Source organism: Takifugu flavidus, chromosome 22 (assembly GCF_003711565.1).
Source record: "Takifugu flavidus isolate HTHZ2018 chromosome 22, ASM371156v2, whole genome shotgun sequence".
Lineage (NCBI taxonomy): Eukaryota > Metazoa > Chordata > Actinopteri > Tetraodontiformes > Tetraodontidae > Takifugu > Takifugu flavidus.
Window position 1 is genome coordinate 4,593,318 of NC_079541.1, and position 23,778 is coordinate 4,617,095.

The following is a 23,778-nucleotide window of genomic DNA, read 5'->3' on the forward strand; positions in this document are numbered from 1 at the left end:
TTTGAGAGGCATGAAAAAGTTCGCAGATGGAGGAGATCCTGTAGAAGGAATGGAGGAAAGGACCAGCCGCGGTGACGAGGCGGCGATTTGTCTTTGAGGCTCTGCGGCGTTTCGCGATGGCAGCGTCAGCTAAACAAGGCCATCTCATTTCCTGTTGTCTGCAGGAAGCAGCTGTCTGCTGCTGCTTCTGCCGCCGCCACGACTCGGAGCCCCTGGTCATCAATCTCCTCCGTTTTAATTGGTCTGCGCTACATTGCGGCGCGCCGGCACACACGTACACACGCTGACGGAAATAGGCGCATAAATGCACATGCAAGAAATAGAAATATGGGGGCGCACACACAAACACACTGAACATCCGTAGCCCGTATCTGGATACACACCTGTGTACCTTTGTGTCACTCAGAGATAGGATCACTTGCATTTCAAACATCAGTCCCTTGGCTCACATTTCTGCTTACTACATATATTGAACTTGCGTTTTTGCTAAAATGCTGCTAATATCCCGAGTGGAGATACACACCTAAGGGATTGATTAGTTCTGCTGTTCAGCATTTTTATGTACATCAACATCAGGCTTTGTTTTGTTTCTTTTTTCTCGGTTTCTGCACAGCACAGTAACATGTATTGGCGTTATATATTGGATTTCTGTTGTAATACCCAGTCGTGCACTTGTGCGTGGATAAATGAAACCCATCTATTTTAATGGGTTTTCTTCCATTTGCAGCTTCAGACCTCATACATCATCATTAATAACGTTTATGAGATATGTGTGTAATATAGTCGTACTTTTACATTAACTGTAGCTGTGTTTTGGTGGCATTTCTTGAAAAACAAGCTCCGTTAAATCAATATTTGTGTGCAGAAATGATGAAATGCATCATAAAAAATTGCCTTATTTTGGTACTTTCTGAGAAAAAAGTCCTGCATATAAACCTCATTTATACCTGCTGCTTTCAGTGTCTGCCCACAGACTGAGACTTTACTGATTACCTTGCATTTGCGTTCTCTTTTGTTCTGCTGAACAAACACCGAAAGCCTTCAGCATATGTGTTGCAGCATGAGGGGCAAGGGCAGGGTAGAAACAGCAGGGAGGCTGGTGAAGGCGTAGGTGGTGAGTAGGAAGCCCATATGTATTTTACCAGGCGCTGATGAAAATACCCACTTAATGTAACTTAGTCACACACATGCACCTCACTCCCCCCACCCTTTGTCTTTCTTATTCACACATGGCAAATCCTTCACAGGTTTCAGATGGCGCACACCAACTGGAATCTTAATTCTTCCCCAAAACCAATTGTGAAACAAGAAAAAAAATGGACTCAACTGGTCCGAGCTTAAAAAGCTGACACATTGCCATCTAGTGGTGATAGTTATTATGGAAGGATAGGTTGTGGGTCAAGATAGGAGGACTTTTTCTTCGATCTTTTAGTAGAGCTTGTTCCTAAAGCTTTTCAGCTTTTGGAATGGTTCTGTATATTCTCAGGTGGTACTTCATTAATTTTATTCTTCTGCGCTAGGGTGTGTATCGGAGTGTGCAAAAAATCAATATAAAACGTTTGATTGGAATTAAAAACGACCACGGTAGATCTTATTGTCTTACCCTTTGGAATGGAAGCTAATGTTGCACCATAAAACCCAAGCTGTCGCCATCCATTAAGGACCTTTTATGGCTCAGGAAAGCTTCCTGAAGTGACTGAATAGTAGTTTTATTGGCATAAGTGCTTTCAAGTGTCACTTCATGTGGCGCGTTGATCTACTGACAGGTGGCAGTTCATTTTTATATCAGTCCATGTGTGTCATAACGACACAGGCGCAGATTTTTCCTGTCTGCACCGCGGAGGCACGTGCGTTCTCCTTCTTTTTCCTTCTAGTTCTCTCGGCTGACAGGGGCTCAGCGCATCCTGTTCTCAGCGTAGACCTCTGCAGAACCATCCCTCCTCTCTGTCTGGCAAAATCAGAATTCACCGTAGCACAGAGCTTTGCGCCGGAGGGGAATTCGAGGCGATTCCGAGACGCCGACTCGAATCGATCCCGGCCCGTGCTTATTCCTCTGTCTTTGGGAAATCTTTGTCTTTATCCCGTTTCCCTCTCAGAATCATTACGCCTCGGATGCAGATGGAAATAGATGATGGGATTCCAACCCCGTCTATTTAAAGAGGCTTTTATGACTTCAGGTTCAGTTCCCAGTGAACGATTAATTTTGTCTGCTGTTTAACGGGTTCTTTTGTCCCTGTCTGCTCTCATTTTTCAGGCCTTCATAAGTAATCGAGCTTTATCTTTTCATTTTTGAGCCAAATCTTCGACTCCGTCCAGGCACGATGCGCTCGCTCTTAATGTGCACACACAGAGGGCACGGCCTTTTCAGTTCCTTAGCCCCAAACTCGAGACTGACATCTGTTTTCTAATTATTACTGACGGATTATTACATCCAGTGGAGTGCAGTCGCTGGAGATCACTACTAAGAAACTGGATCTGGAGTCTTACGTCCGCAGCCACCTTGGTTCCTGTGGCAACCCACCCCACAGGGAGGACAGGGATTGTGAACACCTACTGAATTTGAATAGCAGGCTGGGTGTGTAAGCGCGTGGTGCCTTCAAGCGTGCCTTTTTGGAACCGGAGAGACTGCGTACGAATGATCGCTTCATAGCAAAGTGTGTCAAATTGATTTTTTTTTCTTTTCCGTTTTATGTATTCCTGCTCAATCCAGTTGTTGTTGTTCATGAAATGACAATCTTCCGGGATCCGTGTCTAAAGCTTAACCATAGCAACAGGAGATGCGGCACATGGAAACAGCTCTTTTGTAAGACTGTGTTTGTGTTTTAATAGACATTTCAAACATTAGTTAGCATATAAAATGATTTACAGTTAATATTCAAATTAAAGGGGTTTTCTGCCATGGAAATCGATTTTTAACAATTGTTTCAAATAAAAACTGGCCCAAAAAGGGGAAATCTACCTTCCATTGTCACAGCTGCTGAAAATTGATGAAGGTGACCCAGTCAGGGTCCGGTTCTCTGTCTAGTGAAACATCTGGGCGGTGGCGTCAGCACAGGAGAAGGGGTTCTGCCAAACGCACCAAAAAGGTCCATCTAAAGTGAAAAAGGAAACCGTTTTCCCCACACTTTTACCTTCAAATGGAAGAATAGAATACACTAATTGACCATTTTTCATTATTCTTGGTGCCGTACACCCTGATAAATAGAGCATACATGCTTGTTTAACATTGCCTAATGACACGATAACAATTTAGACTGAGATTTAGATTCTCCCGAGGGACGAGTTGAAGAGCCGGGTCTTGTTTTCATTCAATCATGCAGAAGTCCAGGAGATGTGGAGAAAGCATGTCAATTTCCACCCGTGTAACGTCAAGCCTTGTTGAAGCCGAGACGTCAGCTCAGTCCAGCCGTCCTCCTGGCGGCTCCAGCGTAGGAGGACGTTTTTGGGATGAAACTCTGAGCTCCAGAAAATACCTTTAAAGTGTGTAGCTCTGTGCACAGCACCGGCGCTCATTTTCACTAGAAGCTGCACAGCGCTGTTGCGTCTTCAGCAGGGTTGGAACGAGTCCAATGATAATTTCTTTCAGGTGTTATTTGGGTTTTTTTAAAAGCATCCTTATCTAATTAGCCTGTTTAAATGTACAGGGCAGTCATTTCCTGAAGCCTTTCACAAAGCTTGCTATCTTTGTTAAATTTTTTAATTTGCTTACTCGCTCTGATGAAGCTTCTGCTGCAGGTCCCAGCAGCACTTTTAGCCCACTTAGCTTGGCTCAACTTTTTTGCAGCACCCATGGGCTCAGCATCCTCATGAAAGGACCTGCAGCTGGGCTCCAGATGGCCGTCTGCATAGACAAAAACCCTTTTAGTGCCTCGTCCCTGCAACATTACTCAAACGTTATCACCCCTGCCTACAAAAATCCATCTGTCCTCGTGCGGTAGGCTCGAGGATCCATCATCTCGACAGTTTGCATTGAAACATTGACAATGATGACAGGACGAGATGGATCTCGGGACAACAGCACGCACGATTCAATTGGCAGGTTTTGTCTCGTGATCGATTCGTACAAATGAAGCCGTTGGCAGGGGTTAGAATTTCTGTAAAAGGAGGCGAATTTATACGATTTATACAAAAGCGGTGCATCTCAGACCACCTTTCTTTTGACCTTTGATGGACAGACGAGTTTATCACCTTAGATTTCCACTCTGTGAGGATCGGTAAATGATTTGAAGCTTGACTTCTTCCTCTCTCGCGCGTACAAGCGCTCAACAGTTGCTCTGTAGCCCCACCCCCACTGTGATTGCATTTTTGCACTTGCAATTGCATCTTTTTCTTTTTTCCTTTTTTTTTTTTCATGCACGCCAGCTCAACTGCAGCTGATCAATCATCCGCCCCACTGGTGGATAGTTCCTGTATAGACCAGTGACGCTCTCCTCCTTTAGCCTAATTTCCAGACAATGGAGCCTTCGTTCTTGCTCTCCCTCCATCCGAATCACTGCTCATTTTGTAGCTTCACTTCACCACAGATTTGTCTTCAGTTCCTTGGATAAAACATTTATCCGTGCTCTCCATATCTCCTGCTTTCCTATAAGTTAAGGGCAAATACAATAATGCAGCTCCGTCGAAGAATCCTTTTTGTGAGGACTTTGATTTATTTGTGCATTTATATGCACTGAGTGCTTGAGGAAGCACTTTGTGTCCCGTGGTTCACCCTGTGGTGTGTTCGAGTGACCGAGGATTTTCTGACAAATGAGGTGTGCTGCGCACACATCTCGCCCATCCCATATATTAAGGCCTGACCCTGACAATACCACGTCTCTGGGGGGGGGGAATCCACAGGCCCGCACACAGAAGCGCTGTTGATGTGAACCAAGAGTTTTCCTAAGCCGCTACATTTGTACTGTTGCCACTAAGCTAATGTGTTCCCTTGTTTTTTTGACTGTTCTGCTCAGGTTCATCCAGGAGATAGAGATGAACATGGGCCCAGGTCAGGCTAAGCAATGCCAGCTGCGGGCCTTCCTCACCTACTACATCAACGACCTCTTTCTCAACCAGGTTTGTAAAATTCAAGCCTGTCAGGTGGACACCCAGCACCCAGCAGCTGATCTGGGTGGTTTAGATTTGACGTTTAACAGCAGAACGCGAGACTGGTGCTGAAACTGAGTTTACCGTTAGGTGCGGAATGAAATCAACAAGGACATCGAGGCAGTCAGCAAAGCAGCCGACCCTTTGAAGATCCTGGCCGGTGCTGATACCATGAAGGTCCTGGGAGTCCAGAGACCCCTGCTGCAGGTGAGGAACTCCCCAGCTTTGATTATACAGAAATACAATTGAAGTAGGGTGGAATAAAGCCCATTTCTGAGGCGGGACTAGCCCCGGCCTGCTTCCTTTGTTCATTTTTACAGTCCAAGCTAAGAAGGCAGGACGTGAATAGCCAAAGCCTTGTGTTCCGAGTGTGTACCCTGCCCACAGGTGAGCAGTTAGGAGCACTTACAAAAGAAAATCCCACGCTACCTGCTAGCCTGGTGCTGCCTCCCCTTTCTACCACTGTTCAATGGAGGAAAGATCTCCTGAGTGGACTCACCTTGTTGTTGAGATTTCATTTAGTTCAGGTGCTGATGCCCGCGTGTGCACACACGCGTGCGCACGCACGTGCACGCACGGAACGTTTAGACTTTCTCTTTCTTTGGGGGCTTTTCTTGTACAGGCCTCATCTATGAAGGGTACCAGCAAGACTTGACACCCAAACAGCATGTTTCTGAGGACCCGAACCACAAAAAAGAGAGCTTGTTAGAATAATATATTATTCTAAATTGTATTAATAATATTGGGTGTGCTTTTGAATCCCACATGAGCAAACCTGTTTGTTTTGAGAAAAATGGAACTAAACTGTAGAAGTTGTGGGCTGGGCTGTGATGAATACAGATATTGTGTTGCCTCGTGGGTGTGTTGGCTATGCATTAGTCTGCGTGTGCATATTTACGACATGTTTGTTTCTGTTAGAGTCTTCCTGCTTCTTTCATAGCGAGGGAACAGCGGTGGCAGATCATTACAGAGAGGAGACCGTGGGCGTCTGGAGTTCAGGAGGGCTTGTTTACGGCTCGGGCCCCTCCTTAACGAGCGGTGCAGCATCTTGCTAATTATGCTGCTGCGGCTAATGAGCCTTTCTGCCAATAGTGAGGAGTGCAATAGAACACTCCTTTTGTTTTGGCTTTTTGCCTTTTTAATTGGGCTGAATAAAAGCGTCTTCCTTTCTTCTCGCCCTGCCATTCACATCCCTGGCTTAGAGTGGCATTTGTTTCTGTGGTCTTTTTGGCGATGTGTTTATGTTTAAATGGGGGTTAGTTCGCTCTCTGTGTGGATGCGCTTGCATTCCAACTGCTTTGTGCCTCTGCACTGCCATTGCTATGATACTACTCTTTCCTATAATACATTTTTGAAGTCTTTATTTGCTGTCAGCGCTCTTTATAATAAGAAAACAATACTTTTTGCCACACAGAGGAGTTTATTGCACAGGAGACAGTGGTTGATGGACCAACTATAAAACTGCAATGAATAATTAGTGTTATAAGGACAGTGGTACTGTATATAATCTTTGCCATAGTAACAGTGCGTGTGTGTGGTATTGTGAGTCTCTTTGTGTGTCTTTTCCTGCTGAATTTGTATCCATAATGTGCTTTAAGTGCCCTGATATGTTCCGTGCCAGTTGCAACCAGAGAGACCAGCGTGCTGCTCCAATCTGGGCCCGTCTTGGTAGATGAGATGGAGAAAACTCAATATTGCCACACCACATTAAACACTCTTCCACATACACCTTGGCCAGAGCCACGTATGGACCACAAGGGAGGAGGTTTTATGAATGCATCTGCTCCCTGCAAGCACTGGAGCACACATTAATGCGTGCAATAGTTCAAATCTGGGGATGGCATTAGTGTTCGGCGCGTGTGCAGTCTCTGAAATAGAGTCGAGGAGGGCCCACATGCAAATGTTCCGGCGTGCAGATCGCACTCACGTGCATTATCCCGCTGTTGCAGATTTCACTCTTCCGTTCAACTCTATCAGCGATATCAAATCCAGGAGATTTATCTGCCTTGTTTCCTCCTTGCAGAATATTTATCGATACATTTCCATAACATTAACTTTTAGACTTTTAGGGCCAGATTATTAAATATATTTATGAGTTATTTGACCCTTTGTCAGTGATATCTCTCCAGGAGAATTTGAGAGTGACTTTATAAATACACTGCACACGGGTCAAGGTGAAGATTCTATATCATATCAGTCTACAGGAAGCAATATAGCGACTCCAAGCATCCAATTTATAAGTAAAATAGTAATAGGCAATGATTTGACTATCACATGGACCCAGTAGAGTCAGCCGCCGTGCTAATACATACATCATGTGTGTATATTGCATAATAATGATGGTTTTATTCCTGACATTGGCTGTATATTGTCCACTAGGAGTGCGTGATAAGAGCTGAGCGGGACGACGTCTAGTTCAGTGGGAAAGGTTAACAGCCATTCATGTGTCTGTGTGATAACTAAGCCCTGGCTGATAAGTCTCAGGAGGAGCAGTGTTGTGAAAGGAAGGACAAAGGCAGCGAGGCACAAATCTGTCCCCTCGCTCTATATTTGTCTGTAGCTTATTTGTTTTCTGGTTTTCATTCGTTCCTGTTTGATCCCTTTCTTGATTCCCGCTTTTACAACTGATCATTGTTATTCTACTTGTTTTTTACAGCCCGCATCACGTCAACATACAAACGCCAGTAGCCATAGCAGCTTAATGCTATCGGTCCGGCGATGGCGTCGCCACTGATTGATTCATTTAATTAGAGTTACATCGAGGGGGGAAAGGTAGAGGTGGAAGCAGAGAGGGAGAGCTAGGGAATAGGAGAACACAGGATAGGGAGGGAATGGCCACTCTGTTGGATAGCTCCAGAGATTGGCTCCATTAATCTTCACGCAGCTTCACACGCGGGCAGCGACACAAACCTAGCAAAGCGAGCGAACGCCCCAATGCATCCGCTCTGCCCACAGGACAGGGCTGTTGAGCCACCTGCACGTCCACTCACGCCCGTGAGACCGTCCACGCGCCGTTTTATGGGACAGTTGTCGGCGCCATCAGTCAAAACCGTAATTACTGCATACATCAGTCCTCTTCTTTCAACCAGGCATCAAATGTGCCTCCTGTCCGTCAGAACAATACCCACTAAGTAGCCCTGTTGTTTCTCTCTGCCCACAGCCAGTGTCTGAGTAATATGTGCACATATTTGTCTTTTTTTCTTGATCCAGATTATGACTGAATTTGATTCGCCTCAACGACCCGAACATGGACCGTGTTTCAGAAACAGCCAGCTGCCAATCGGGGCGCTAATGATGGTGACATTTTACATTTCGGATTCACAATTGCGGCTTCGCAAAAAGGGGGGGGCAGAATCCGACGTGCACACGATCCGGGCGCGTTCGCACGACCTTTTGCCGTGCGATGTGGTGTAGGCTGTGTCTATTTGTGGTGGGGTGGATCATTTTTGTTGATTGGCTCCCCTCTACAAACACCCGATCACACGCACACACACACATGCGCGGTGCTGTGATTAATGCGTGGAAACAGGGGTGTCTCTTTATTAAGGAGACTCTCAGCACCCTGCACCCATTAACACAGCAATCACAACACAATACAACTGTTAACTGCATCGGTCATGCCCTGTGATTGGGACACGAGTGGGGAGTGGGAGGAAGGTGCATATTTGGGTTGTTTGTGCACAAACATACAATACCCTCATCCAGGCTGATAATACCCCCCCTCAACCAAACTGGAATTCTCCAGATTAGGAGAAAAGTGCACCAAAAAGTTAAAGTCTTTTGCTTTGCAGCAAAAAGGAATCATTTTATGCTTCTTCCCCGTGTCTAAATACCGTCGGGTAACTCAGTTGCTCAATAAAAAATAATTTACAAAAAATCGCCGCTTTAGTGCTTGAGTCTAAAAGTCCGGTCTCCATTTTCACCAGCTTTTCAAAGAGAAGAATTGCAATTACCGATCAAACATGGCCAGGTCTCGAGGAGTATTTGACTGCACTAGTTTTTTTACTTGTTCTGAATGAGTATTTGCAGTAATTCCATCAGTCCTTGCTGCCCCTCTGTCATTACAATGCTATTACGCAAAATAACGCGCTCCGAAGCTATGCTGGTGTTTACAGAGGACTGTGGATTCTTTTAAATGCTAAGTTTTGGAGGCAGGCTCCCTGTGGAGCTTATTCCTGCTTTGCATTCTTCCCCAGTGCTCCAGGTGTAACAATTTCCACCACCAACCTTTGCCTTCTTATCTCACACCAAACACATAGACTCCCGAGGCTCAGACATGGCTTCTCTGGCCCCCATCCCGCCTCTACCTTGGCCATGTTCCTTTCCCACACAAGAGAAACCCGCTTTATTTATGCTGTTAATATATTAATATCATTATAAATAATACGTCCCTTTCTCCACGTGGGCTAATCGAGAAGAATCCAGTCTGTCCAACAACAGCCGAGGGTGGATCGCGGTGACACCGCGCGGCTCTGCCGCTGACAGCCGCTGTGTGTGACGAGACATCATCTTTGCCTTTGGAGTGAGTGAGTTAGAGAGGGAGAAATGTCAGCTCTTCTACAAACCTGTCCTTTGGCTTAAAGGAAAGAGCCGCCCGGCTCACAGCGCCTGATAAAACCTCTTTTTCTGAATAGGCAAGTTAGAATTGGTAAATGGCCGTCGTGTAGCTGCAGGCATTTACTGCCCCTATGTATTTTGCCCATACATCATTTTGAGCATGTGAACTGATGGGCTTACTGGGGAAACATATAATGCATATTCAGTTTAATGTGGTCCACAGGCATCCTTGTGTGTAAGAATTCTTCATAATTTGGCCAATAAATGATGAATTACTAGATGAAATAGAAGAATTACCTGTAAAATCTACCCACCAGAGCCTTCAATTTAATGGCCAGTGTAACATGATCACCCGTCTGTGACCACCCGTGCATGATATTTCTCCTCATCCGTTAATTACAACACCTACCACCACTTCCCTAATCTCATCAGTGGCGACGATGAGGACCATGGTGATCATGATAATGTAGGTTCTCTTAATTAGTCGGTTTAGTCTCTTTGACAGCAACGGTCGACACAAACGGAACGAACACAACAATAGCGTTGTTTTACACTTTTTATCTGTGCGTGAAACATTGACGTTTGAGTTAATTAAGGCGCTGTCAAAGAGGAGAAACGTACTACCGAGATGTCAGCGCTAAAGCAAACCTTTTCATAAACCTGCTAGCATGTTCAAGCACACACAGAAGCGTGTGCAGTGGTGGAAGGAGCAGACGTGCGAGGGCCATCCGGTGCGCGTCAGGGGATCCGCGGCTCCATTCTGACTTTGATGAATGATCTGTCAAGATGTTGTCCCTCTCTGTGTCCAGCTCCCCCGTTACAGGGAAGGACAGCCTGCGCGCACGTCTGGGACACACTTGGGGAGTAGGGGGGTTATTACTGCATGTGTCCTTGTTGGCGTGGGTGTGGGCAGTCGTGTTAGCGCACCGCTAAACGTGTGATATTCTGGCAACCCGCAGTCACATGTCAGTGGCGCCGACGGACGTTACACAAATCAGTGGCTCGGGGTCAGGCTGCGAGGTTAAACACTTTCACCCCTGCTGTTTTAATGGGAAAGTCTATGATCTTTCCCCTCCTCCTCCATTTTAGCTGTTAAAATCATTATGTAGATCATTATTAGCATTTAGCTAATTAAGTGCTTGGGTAAAGAGAAAGCATCCTGGTAGTCACAAAGCATTTTCCACTATATTAGTCATGTTCCTGCATTCTGCTTTTTACTCACTCAACCAAAGGAAACCACCACTTTTAGTAGCCAAGGGAGCTTTCTGTATGGATGAGCATCCATTAACATCATTTTTTTGAGCTGATGCGCTGCTGTGAGTGCTAGCAAAGGTTTGTTGCTGCCATTAAACCAGTGTGACTGCGGCCTTCATTTCTGTCTTCGCCACAGCAGTTTGCCCCTGCAAATTTCTCCGGTCCATTTGCGACGCAGCACTCTAATCTCGCCTTGAAGCCGCTGCTTTTACATTGGAAGAATGTGGAAATAGCGCTGGTAGCGCTCAGTTTCAAGGATAACACGATATTGTCAGCTAGAACTGCAAGAAGTATAATGGTGTTTTTCACATAATCAAGCAGTGTGTTGACCTTTTAAGCACGGGACACATTAGGGCGAGCGCTAAAATAGACATAAGCAAGGACGCCTCCCTTGAGGACGATGCCTCCTATATAATGGTCAGCTCAAATAGAGGAACCGGAACAGAACACACTCCCTCCACCACTCTCAGTCACACTCTCTCAGCTTCCCCTTTCTCAGCCTGTCCCTTGATTACTTTTTAATGATTTCTGTAGCCTGAGACAAATGGCTGTGTTAAATGAGCAGAATTAGACAAGGGAGCCGAGTGCGAGAGCATTTGTTAGAGCAGGAGTAATGGATCAAGCATACATTGTTTACTCTTTTCCATTAACTGGCTCGGCCTGCTATTGTGCTCCCTGGCCTGGAAAGCAGGAACAGAAGGCCAATCGTATCATATATAACAATTTTATGCAATTTTCCTTTCTTTTATTGCATCGGAACATTTGAACAGAACGTTTAATTGCGCAAACTCTGCATTTGGAACTCGGCCTCCTGTAACTGGGCGACACCACACGGCTCGATGCGCTCATTATTGATCATTAATATGAATGATTAATGTCACAACGCAGTCCTCTGCAGCGGCGCTGCTCTGCATGGCATCAGTCTGTCCTTGTTGTTGTTTACCACTCCGGCCGCTAACTGCTGCGGTAGCTGCCATTCGTCGAGCGCACCCTCCTGCGGGGTCCGTGTGTTTTGCTTTTTGTCGTACCCTGGCAGGTTGCCATGGAGTCAGGCGTGGACAGTAAAGCGTGCTCCCTTGGCAGCGACGAGGCCTTGGTTAGCGCTCCACGGGCAGAAGCGCCGCTATGGATCATTACTCCCCTCATCGGAGCGGGTGCTTTTCAGGGGTGTGCGCGCATGTGCGCACGGTTTTCTGGCTGCGACAGAATGAGGGAGCCGAGGGGGGGTAACTGATACACAGAAAAAGCTATTAATATTAATGACATTGGGTGTCTCTCCATACGTAAAGATAAGCAACAGTCACTACTGCCCCCTACAGTCACAACTAAATATGAGAGACGGGTATTATACATAAACTATTTTCTTACCCTCAAAATGAGTCATAAGTATGACGGTGGTGCTAGCTTTATTCTTCTAAGCGCTAGTGCTGATGTTAATGTGTTTTAGATGAGCGCATGCTAACCAAACTGGAGAAAACCGTTTGGTTGTCCCAAATGTGTCAGAAGGGCGTCGTTTTTTTGTTGTTGTTTTTTTGCCTGCATATTCTACTTCATTTAGTTGCAGCTTCCACAGATCATTTGCATTCCACTATCACTGGAAAAGCTATTAATTTTTCTATTTCACAGCTAAACAATGAACCCCCATATTATGTTTACTTTGGAAGAACAGCGATATGAACGTTAAGCATCTGCAAATTATGAATATAAATGATATTTTCAACCTTCCTCCCGGGGTATATTTGCGCTGAATATATGCTCCCCGCAGCGCGTCTACCTCAACAGCTGAAGTGTGCTTCAGAGTGACTGCAGCCAGGCTAATGGCAATATCACCGATTTTGAAGATGTAGGATAGATTGTTAAAGTGCTGGGTGCCAGCAAACGGGAACACGCTGCATTGTAATCTCATTTAACAGCTTCAGTATTGCTCAAAGGTGTGCTTTTTCACACATTGTGTGTATGTGTGGGTGCGTCTGGAGATATGAAGCCTCTGCGCTCTTCCTGGGCCAGCTATTAGTCACGCAGGAGTGGCTAATCTGTAATGGCTGCTGTCACAGCCCCGCAGTGGCTCCTGGTGACGGGTGCGCTGTGACAAATGCTCATGCTCTCACTTGCAGCCTCTGAAGACGCCACACAGAAGTTCAAAACATCCACAAATCTGTGCGCTTACATGCAAGGAGCCCGGCAGAGTGTTGGGAATGTTGCAGTTTTGGTGGGGGTTCTTTATCAACACTCATTTCAGCATTTGCAATCAAAGTTGTGTTTTTCCCCTTTGACCTGTGAATGAAGCTGTTCACTCAGTAGCGTCCTCTCGTTTTTGCCTCCAGAGCACAGTGGTCGTGGAGAAGTCCATCCAGGACCTGATGAACCTCATGCAAGACCTGAGTACCTACTCCAACCAGTTCCTGGAGATGGTCTGCGACAAGCTAAAAGAGTACAAGGACATTTGCAACACGGCCTACAGGTAATGCTGTGCTGTGCTCCGTGATATTGATATTTGGCGAGGGTTCATGATCAGGGAGCGCCTCAACTTGATGAAGCTAAGCCATGTTGGGAAAAAAGATGCTTTTTACAACCAGCATGTGTAAATCCGTCAAGGAAACCACTGAAGGAATTGGCTGACTGAGCATGAAATATGTTGGTCTTGGCAAAGCCTGTCTGTATTTCCTCTTTACATCCGTATCTCCTTCCAATAACATGAAGGTGCCTAAAATACAAACTAAAGCTTTAAGAGACACAAAATCAGATGGACATGCTCACTATTGCAGGTTATCTGTACCCTGGTCGCATGTAACACCTGTCCAGGTAAAGGGCTCCAGAAAGTGAGGGTTTGAGAAAGGGGGCGATTCAAGGTGCTACCATGGTGTCTCCATCTGGAGAGCGCCAGGGGTCAGTTTTGGGATCTCTAGGGCCCAAGACAAGCCCAACAGTGGCTGTCAGCGGTGTGTGTTGTGTATTGATGTTCCCATGCGTGTGCACCTCTTAAACAAGACAGGCCCGAATTACAACACCACCACTAAATCCAGACACACGCACACAAAGCAAACGCACGGCTGTCTGCTAAGATTTGCCTTCACACCAAATCAGAGCAGCCGTAACACTATTTTACATGTCAGCACCTGAATACCAGCGATAATCCTCAAATCTGGCCGACTTTAATGATTATACTAATTCCCAGCCACACAGCTCTATCTTAGCAACATTTGGGTGCACTGCCATGAAATTTGGAACATGTCTCCTGCATCCGGAGAGGGTTAATCCAGACCATCCGGATTCTTTCATTTATTTATTTTCCTCTTTTCCGCACAGCCATCAGCTGAGAGAACCCTTCACGATTGGATCCCTCTGAAACGCCCCATTTAGCAACGCTTTAAGGATGCAAAACTCATACTTAAGTAAAGGCAACTGCTGTGAGACACCGCTGATATTAAACACAATATTTAAGCGTCTCTGCGTCGCACCTTGAAATAATGAGAAGCAAAGCTTTTCTCATCTGCGTCCATTATTGAGCACAAAGGCACTGTAATGGTTTGGTCTGTGTTTTGTGCGTCGGTGTGTTCTCAGGGCCGTCGTGCAGTGTGAGGAGAAGCTCACTATCAGTGCTTCCTGGTCTAAAGACGAGGACATCAGTCGTCTGCTGCAGTCGCTCCCCAACTGGGCGAACATGACTCAGCCCAGGCAGACTCGGCAGAAGAGAGAGGACGAGGAGGACTTCACCCGGTACGTCCGCGTCGGAAAAACACGCGCTTACCATGCGTTTCCTCGTGCACGTCCGGAAAAATCAAAATACAACTGAGGGCAGACGCCTATGAGTGGGGGAATGTACTTGTTTCCACTTAAGTCACCCGCTGCCGACGAGTGGAAACAGATGAAGAACAAAATGAGAAAATACACCGAGAACAGATGTAGGCAGTTGCGGTTGGGGTGTGTGTGTGTGTGTGTGTGGGGGGGGGGGGGGGGGTTCTTATCAAAATTGCCTTTGAATGTGCGCACTCTTCAGGGAACACTGGAGCTCATCGGAGCGGAATAGTGAAGTAAATAAATAAATTGGTTATGTGGCCAAAGAAAGTCAATCTGTTGTGTGCACACGCTTTCACACCCCCTCCCTCTCTCACACACACACACACACACACCACACACACGCGCGCGCGCGAGTGCACACACGGACGCACACAAGCGCAGTGAGATAGCAAAAGACCATAAGGCTGTTTGATTTAAGAGCAGTAGATGTTTTCATCAGTATGAAAGGGGGATTAGTGTCTCCACGACTGGCAACCTCGATGCTTTAATAACGTTTCACTAATAAGCCACGCTTGCCGATGTGTGGGTGAGGAAAAAGTGTGTGGTTTTCTCTTGCCTTTGTTGTTCAAAGATGAGTCTGAAATGTGTTTTCAACATGAGAGACAACTTGGCTTCTCTGTCTGTCTGTCTGTCTGTCTGTCTGTCTGTCTGTCTGTGTGTGTCTGTCTGTCTGTCTGTCTGTCTGTCTGTCTGTGTGTCTGTCTGTCTGTCTGTCTGTCTCTTTTTTTCCTAACACTCTTCATCCACATGTGCATCCCTCCCCTCTATCTCAGTTAAGGTTTTTATTTTATTTATTGCTGTACACTGCATTGCTATTTGTCAGTCCTCCATCCTTGTGTATATAATAGGCTTATGTTTATGTGTAATTAATGAAGGCCAATCATGTAACTAATAACTGGAAACCTGGAAGTGTGACTGTTTATAATTTTATAGTTGGTGCTCCCTTTATTTGCCCTGTCAGTCATTTGGATTAGCAACATCAAGTGCTGGTGAAATTCAGTTTTAATTGCACTATTTTATCGACTTCCTTCTAATCGCACTGACTTTCGGCATCATTCAGGGCAGCTTTTGCGAAGGAGTCGGAGGTGCTCACGGGCAACTTGGGAGACAAATTGATCCCCCAAAATGAGATCCTGCGTGACGTCAGTGACCTGAAGGCTCTGGCCAATCTTCACGAGAGCATGGAATGGCTTGCTGCCCGCCTCAAGGCATTCTTCACTAACTTACCCCAAACGTCAGGTGAGTCCATCTTTACGTCTAAACCACAGGGGATTTGGGATAATGGCCCAGAAACACAGTCTGGTACGAGGCCCTGCAATGATGCTCATATGATCTGGTTATTGTAAACGCAGTCTAAAATTCTCCTAAACTGCTTATTGGCTGCAGCTCCGGAGCTAACCTTCGATTCAAACACCGATCCAGATGGAAAAATCCCTCACATTCAAGATTAAATCTGGAGGATGAGCTTCTCTGCATCCTTTTTGTTTAGAAATACAGAAAATGGGAAACCAGTTCTCCACATTAGCAGTCCGTAGACTCACTGTTCTCAAAAGTGCTTGTATACAAGTGAATGCCTCTGCATCTTGGTGCAGCCTGTAGCTTCAGAAGCTTCTGGATCACTTCACCAATTTTGTGCAGTGCTGAGTTTGTCTGGCTGCAGACAAATCTGAGCCTCACCTGGAATTTTAGGCGCCTTTTAAAAAACATCCTGCTGGAATGAGGACCCCGATGAGACCACTCCTTTTAACATTAGAGGGAGGATAATGTTTGTCTTTATGGCAGCATAGTTGTTCCTTCTGCTGTGTCTTGAGAATATTGAAAAGCGCACAACCGGAATTAACAATAATACAATGCAGGACAAGCGTTTTGAGGTTCATTTATATTTATATTTTGCGGGTGCATTACTGTATGCAGAGCAGCGGTCAGATGTTGCCGCGATCCTTCTCTACCTGTGGCTCATTAAGTTCTTGTTAAAGTGCATTATCACACACGCATTACCTTCTCTATTGGAGTTTGCCAAAGAGCACTTGTCTTTCTCGCTCTCTCTCTCACACACACACGCACACACACACACACACACACTTTGATTATCCACTGCTTTGCCTCTGCAAATGTGAGCACATTTCGCTGTTTAACAAGTTATTGTTAATCCCGTCTTTTTTCATTGTGTTCCAACATCATCAAGGTGAATTCCAAGTGTTCTTTAGAACACTGCAATCTTTGCTTTGTATAATACGGAGTCCAACCACATCACACGCCACAGAAGTCGCCGTATTTTGGTTTCATGCCGCGTTAGATTATTGTGCCGCAGCACTCTGGAGAGCCTGGGCTGTGTTCATCGCAGCGCCTTGGTCCTTAGGCAGAGCTCTGGTAAATTATGCACCTTTCCTAGAGGGATCGAGAGGGAACGCCGTCCTTATCAGTCATTGTCACGACTCTCTAACTTCAGTGCTGTGATTGCTCATTGAACTTTTTGCTGTTCATATCACCAGCCCTCTTTTGGACATAAAATAATTGGGAATATTCTTATTTGGGCTTGACTTCACTATCTCTTTATAAACTCGCCTCTCACTCTCACACCAGCTTTCTTCGTTTATTCACAGATAAGAATTCAATAAAAGTTAGGAAGGGATGTGACATAATTATCATTAATTCTGTCGGCTGGCACTAATGGGAAGGATGGGGCACTCACTTATCGTGCCGGGACAGCTTCCGCATTGTTCATTATTTAGTGTTTGCTGAGCTGATGACGGACTACGTGCGCCGGTTCGGGTGTTAGCGTGCGCGCTCACGTGTGTGTATACATAAGCATGAATTTTTAAGATGAGACAAGGCTATGGCGGCGAAAAGGGACCCCCACCTTATCTCCCCCTCCCCCGCATCAAGTCTCGGCCTCTCCAAATTGGATTTTATATTACAGAAGCAGTCAGGTATGAACAACTCATTTTCCACTCCCTCTTTTTGCTTTTTCTCTTCTCCCATTCTCTCTCTCTCCCTCTCCTTTTTTGACTTTTGTGTTCCCTTCTTCCTCGTCATGTCGCTCTTGATCTTTGTTTCTCCGTTTCTTTTCTCCTTTCCTTCCCATTGCTCACACTCAGAACGTGCTTTTTTTCCCCTCCTTTCCCGTTCAGTGTGACTGGGTGATCTCTGCTTTAGTCATCTCCCGGCATGATTGAATCCCCCCGTTTGTGTCGTGGAACCCAATGCTGTGATAAGAATGATAACAATTCCCCCCCTCCCCCTCCTCGTGGCGCTGAATCCCCCCCCCCCCCCCTCCGTGGCGCTGAATCTCAATTCATCATCAAGTTTATTGAAGTGGTCTGACTGACCATATTTGCCCAATAACTCGGCTCTAAATGGAAAGGCCAATGTCAGCTTGAGGTGTGAGTTTCTATATGAATTTTTAATATTTGACATTGCGTCACGCTGTTGGATCCTTATGTACAAACCCTGCACAGATCAAGAAGAGTGAGGCAGCATTTTTTGTGAAAGTTCATGTTTCCTGCCAGCATGTTTGTGTTGATTCCACCCTGTGCTGCTGGCTTTATAAAATAAGTATGCGCTCTCTTGGGACCGCATCCCTCCTACTTTGGATCGTTTGTAGAATTCCCTTTCTTAACCTTCACCACTGTGAGTTCCCTTCAGCAAACCTCCATTTAACAAGGCAAGCTGAGTAAGGCCAGATTCTTATTCACTTCACAGGCTTCGGGGACAATTTGCAGCATGAGCCGGTGGTTCTGTTTGGAATATTTTCTTTTGTTTGGTCCCTCAGGGCGGGGGTGTTGAGAGCCTTTGTTGCCATGTGAGGCCATAAAGCAATCTGCGTGTCTTTGGATATCACAATATTTCAATCATCCCTATATTTAATATCTGCCTTCCACTCCCCCTTTTTTGTCTCTGGACACAAGTTCACATCCCCCGGTGCACCATGTACATTCTTTACCAGAGGCATCAAAATAATTAATAACTCCTCTCTGCTCCTCGTCAGTCGTTTATGAATCATTCATCAGACCATCCCTGCAGGATACTGTCTTTTGCTTATCTGCCTTATTCTGCTCCTCTGTTGAGGAGAAGGGAACCTTGTTCCGTATTTGCAAAACAGATCACATTTCATCAGCTATTTAGTGTCTGTGTTTGTCAGTTCAGCAGACAATTGAATTCATTTCCTCGGCGGCATCACGCCCAGGTCGTACGGTGCAAGATGGCGTCGACTCTTCACGTATGTATTTGCCTGGATGTGTCCGTCATCATTTTTCCGCTTAAAGGTCACTTTCTTGTCATCTACTACAGGCGTTGAAACTAATTGGATGAACTCGCTGGTACGTGCAGGCTTTCATAAATGGATGCGCGAGGAACCCATCTTCACAAGTAATCAGCATAAAATGGAGAAAAAAAGAGGCAGAAAGTTGTCACTCCGGACCAATGAGTCGTCTCCTTTCTCCCGTCTGTCCCCGACTCTAATGGAGCCCCCCCATGCTGCGATGCCTCCCTCGCATCATCAAAGCGGCGCAGGCAAGGGGGCGACAGGAATCCATTTTTTATTTGTGCACGCGCATTTGTTTCATGGACGCCCCCCGGAGAGGCTCCCAGCAGTGGTGCCACACCAAACCCCTCCCCTACTTTTTTCCCACAGCCAGTGAGTGAGATGAAGAAGAAAAGCCTCAAAGTTAGTTTTTGCACAGATTTGTCTGGCTGCATCCGCGTTTGCCCGCGATGCCCACAGGCAGCAGAGGTGGAACCCTGCTAAGCACCCTCCTGCACACACAACCTGAAGAAAAGAGAAGCACCGAGAGTTTAATTGTCCGTGTCAGACAGTTGTACATTTATCTCCTATCGGCTGCTTTGTGGAGAACTTGGAAGTGCAGGTTGACAAATATGTTAATTATGCAGTTGGCCCACTGCTCGGTAATATTACTGTTCCTTTATCTATGGAACATAATCATGTCTTGCCTCATTTGGTGCTGCTTACATTTTATTTTATGGGTAATGTTCCGTCAGTGGTTGCTGTTAGTTTGAGTGTCCGCCGGTGCGTTGTGTATCCGTCTATCTGATGAGGTGAATGAAGAAAATCGGCTGAATAAAACCAAAGTCTCGATTATTGGTTCAGACTCACCTGGATTGTTTCTTCTGTCCCACTCAGGTGGATTAATATCGATCTTCCAAACCCATCCATCTATGATGTGTTCACTGACGTTGAAGATAAAGATGGAGCTTCACTCTCCGTTACTAATTACTAATGTTTTATGAGCAATTCCATTTATATCTGAGATGGGTATTTATTACAGAGCTGTCGGCATCCTGGGGTGAGGAGGGAGCGTTCCCTAACGAGCTGACTTCAGCACTTTTTCCATAAACGACAGCAGAGATTGAAATCACGTATTTGATCCGTGCACCGCACCACAGGCTGGACTCCAATGACTCCTGATGCTTGAGTCGCTCGTTCGATAACGCTTGTCAACACAGCACCACTTATATTCGTTTTGGATTCAAACCAGCATTATGAACATTGATTATTGACATGTACAGAATTCTCTGCGGCAGACTTCTCTTTCTTTTGAAATTTACCAAAGCGGTGGAATAAACCGGGCTTCTTCACGGAGCGATGTCACATTGAAGCGCTAACAAGGTTCGAAACTTAAGGGCTCTTTCGACTGAGACAGTCTTTTCATCGAAGGACTACCGCTTGTTACTGGACAAACCACCTGCAGCAGCCGATCGTGCACTGCAGCGTCCACCCACTCAACTTACCAGGAGTTTTCCCGAAGACACTTAATTAGCAAGTCAGATCCTAGAAGCAATATATGCGCACACATTTTCGCAACGCACGTACAACCTTTTTACAAAGAAATACACTCCCCAGCTTTCGTCTCCATGTGACCGTGGATACCATATTAGCAGCTGTCCCACCGATGCCACAGCGGTCCTGAGTGTGTTTGCTTGGCTGATTGGATGCCACGGCCCGACTTCTTTGCTGTTTGTCTAAGCTAAAGGCGTTTCATGTTATCAGGAGCTGATTTACATGAAATAGAAATTGGGTCAGGGAAATGTGTTCACTACATCATATATCCATAGCTCACAGCTTTAAATAGGAAAGAATTGCTCTAGTATGAAACACTGCAGCCTCGCTGATTTCAACTTGTACTGGCGCTCTAAAAGTGGATTTTTTAGCAGGATGATGACAGATTGTAATGTGTGCTGTTGTAGTTAAGTGTTTTTGAAGCGTTGCAGCCCTTTGAATGCGGTGGCCGCGAACATCTGTGCCGCTCCAGACCAGCGTTAGCAGCAGCTATCTGCGGCCATCTGGATGCCCTCGCAGCGCGGTGACAACGGCGCATGCTGCATCTGCAGGCTTCTGCAGGCACATTTATTCCACAAGAGCAGGAGGAGAAACAGATAACCAGCGTTGGCCAGGGCACACACCAGTCAGTGCAGCCCTCAGCTGCTGTTGCAGGCTGCTTTCCGTGCAGGCGCCTGTAGGAGTGCAGCAGAGGGGTGTGCCAGTGCCTGTAAATCCATGCCCCTCCGTTTTACTGGATATGGGTCCAAAGTGTTTGTCACATATGGGAAAGACAGATTGTACGGCTTATTTCAACCTTTTTTCCTTCCTGTCACGTCGTGTGCGAGCGTGCGTGTGCGTGTATGTGCACGTGCTTGACCTTCTGAAGGGTATGAAGAGTAACTGGGGAGCTGGCTTTAATGGCCGCACATTGATTGTGGACCCCTGCATTGCCCCCCGCTCTACAGTCACTCCTCTCACACACACACACACACACATATTTGCCTCATTGACCAACTAGACTTACAGATGAGTGACGGGGCCAATTTCTCTCCCTTTCCCTCTCTGGCTAATTTATGGCCATTGATCTACGCTGGGGTGAATTTATATACCCTCATCACATTCTTGTGCTCGCTGTTTTCTCACACACTTGTGTTGTATACAATACAGAGCAATGACACACGCCCCTGCTGTCTCAGCACAAGCGGTGCGATGAAAGTCCACGACCACGCTGACCACGCTCTTGGCGTGGAGCTGATGGCCCTCCTTTGTGTGGACTCCTTCAGCTAGTGTCATTTCCTATGATGTGACATCACCTTGGGAGGCCAGAACATTATGCATCGGCACCAAAGGGTCACAGGAATATGATAGAGTAGTCAGGATTCAAGGTCAAATCCAAACATTGAAGCGAAGAATGGGCTAAGAATGGTTCCCCTTGTTCGTGATGCTTTCTTTAGTGCGCTTGTCCTCGAGGGCTAAGACCTCCCTGCCTTCTGCTCTCCCCATTTAGGTGCGCCCCTTTGCTCAGCGGACAGCCAGGCGATTGGTGAGAGTGAGAGGAGCAGAGAGCAGATCCTCCAGACATTGAACGACCTGTCAAGGGGCTTCCAGGACATTGCAGACCGTTGCCTCCTGGTGTTACACCTGGAGGTCAGGTAGGTGGAGGTCAAACACACACCTCTCTTCCATTTAAGAAATGATGCCTGTCTTCACATAGGTTTTAGATTTGAAGTGTCAGTCATGCTAATAAAGAGAGTCGACATCATTTGATGGTCATAGGCATCATTGATGGTGTCGCATGTCTACCCCGAATACATAAATTTAGACGTGTATACCTTCCTATGATTGGAGAGACAATCCAAGTTCATTTACCACATCATAGACCCTCAACCCCCATACGCCAACCTTAATAGTCTTCCATCATCCCTTTCTCGCTCCCTCCCTGCAGACTATTGTGTAGCTTATGCAATATTGTTTATGATTCCAGTAGAAAACCCTCCCCGAGGCTGATGTCTTGCTGCCACAGTCCATTGACTCTTCCCATCTAGCGAATTTCCCCTGATGGTGGTACCGGCTAAATGAAGCCACGAGGAAGAGTGCAAGCGGGAATGAAGGGATTTGTGAGGAAAAGAGGGTGGGGGGTTTAAAATGGTGCCGAGGGTTAAGGTGGGGTCACACGCCAGCTAAGTGTGAGAAACAATTGAATGAAGGGATGGAGAAGAGGATGGAAGCTTTGGAGAGGTGGGACCGTTGTGAGCGTCGCCCCCGGCTGAAGACGCACCGGCCTTTTTCTGGAATTGCCGAGTCGTGATAATAATAACAACTGTTAATCACACTTGGCATTTTATTGATAGTGTGGTGAAATTAGACGAATGTAATTTCACCGGACGAAGACAAAAACCCTTGAGGGTTTCAAGCCTGACTGGAGCTGCCGTGGATGGCCAAAAGCCTGATCTGTGTTTGTTCCTTATCAATTTTCTTTTGAAAACTATCATCATGCACACATAAAGAAGCGGGGGCCGGTGGGCATTAATACACACTCTGAAAGGCCTTCAGCACAACATTGACAACGTCGTGGAGCTCAGAAAAGAGGGCAACACTCACCAATACACAATCAAATACTGATTTCAGCTCTCAATGATCTTTTTCTACATTTCTCCCTGCTTCAATCCAGGGTGCACTGCTTCCACTACCTGATCCCCCTGACCAAGCAAGGCAACTACGCCATTGTGGCCAACATGGAGAGCATGGACTACGACCCGCTGGTGGTCAAACTCAACAAGGACATCTCGGCCATCGAGGAGGTGATGGGGGCCGCCCTGCAGCAGCACAAGTTCCAGTACATTTTTGAAGGTCTGCACTGGAGCGCCCCTGTTTCGTTGCACCATGTTGCTCTGGCAGCCTCTGGTTTCACCCTCTCCTGTTCCCTCACGCTAGGACTGGGACATCTTATCTCCTGTATTCTAATAAACGGAGCGCAGTACTTCAAGAGGATCAGCGAATCCGGTATTAAGAAGATGTGTAGGAACATCTTTGTCCTGCAGCAGAACCTGACCAACATCACCATGTCCAGGGAGGCAGACCTAGATTTTGCCAGGTAAAGCTCCCCTCGCGTTTCCAAAGCAACTGTCAAGCTTTAACGGGTTCCCCCAATATTTAGCCATTAGCAGCAGGCGCTCCCTCCTGGAGACCGTTTCTGCGTCATGGTTAATAGAATCTCTGCCTCTAAACGCCGCCACTGCTACATAACAGGAAGCTGGATTTATTTGCATTCACAATGCTGTGAGCCTTTAGAAGCCAACACACCTGGC

At 46.3% G+C, this 23,778-nt stretch overlaps 1 protein-coding gene across 1 annotated transcript in view; it reads left to right on the forward strand.

Annotated features, from left to right (window-relative positions):
- The window catches only part of exoc4 (exocyst complex component 4), a 69,006-nt gene that overhangs the window by 37,454 nt on the left and 7,774 nt on the right, over positions 1-23,778 (forward strand). The window contains exons 13-20 of the mRNA XM_057023132.1: positions 4,950-5,052; positions 5,173-5,289; positions 13,218-13,354; positions 14,455-14,610; positions 15,752-15,930; positions 21,978-22,122; positions 23,142-23,320; positions 23,405-23,564. Coding sequence (XP_056879112.1) covers positions 4,950-5,052; positions 5,173-5,289; positions 13,218-13,354; positions 14,455-14,610; positions 15,752-15,930; positions 21,978-22,122; positions 23,142-23,320; positions 23,405-23,564 — 1,176 coding nt within the window. The remainder of the gene's footprint in view (positions 1-4,949; positions 5,053-5,172; positions 5,290-13,217; positions 13,355-14,454; positions 14,611-15,751; positions 15,931-21,977; positions 22,123-23,141; positions 23,321-23,404; positions 23,565-23,778) is intronic.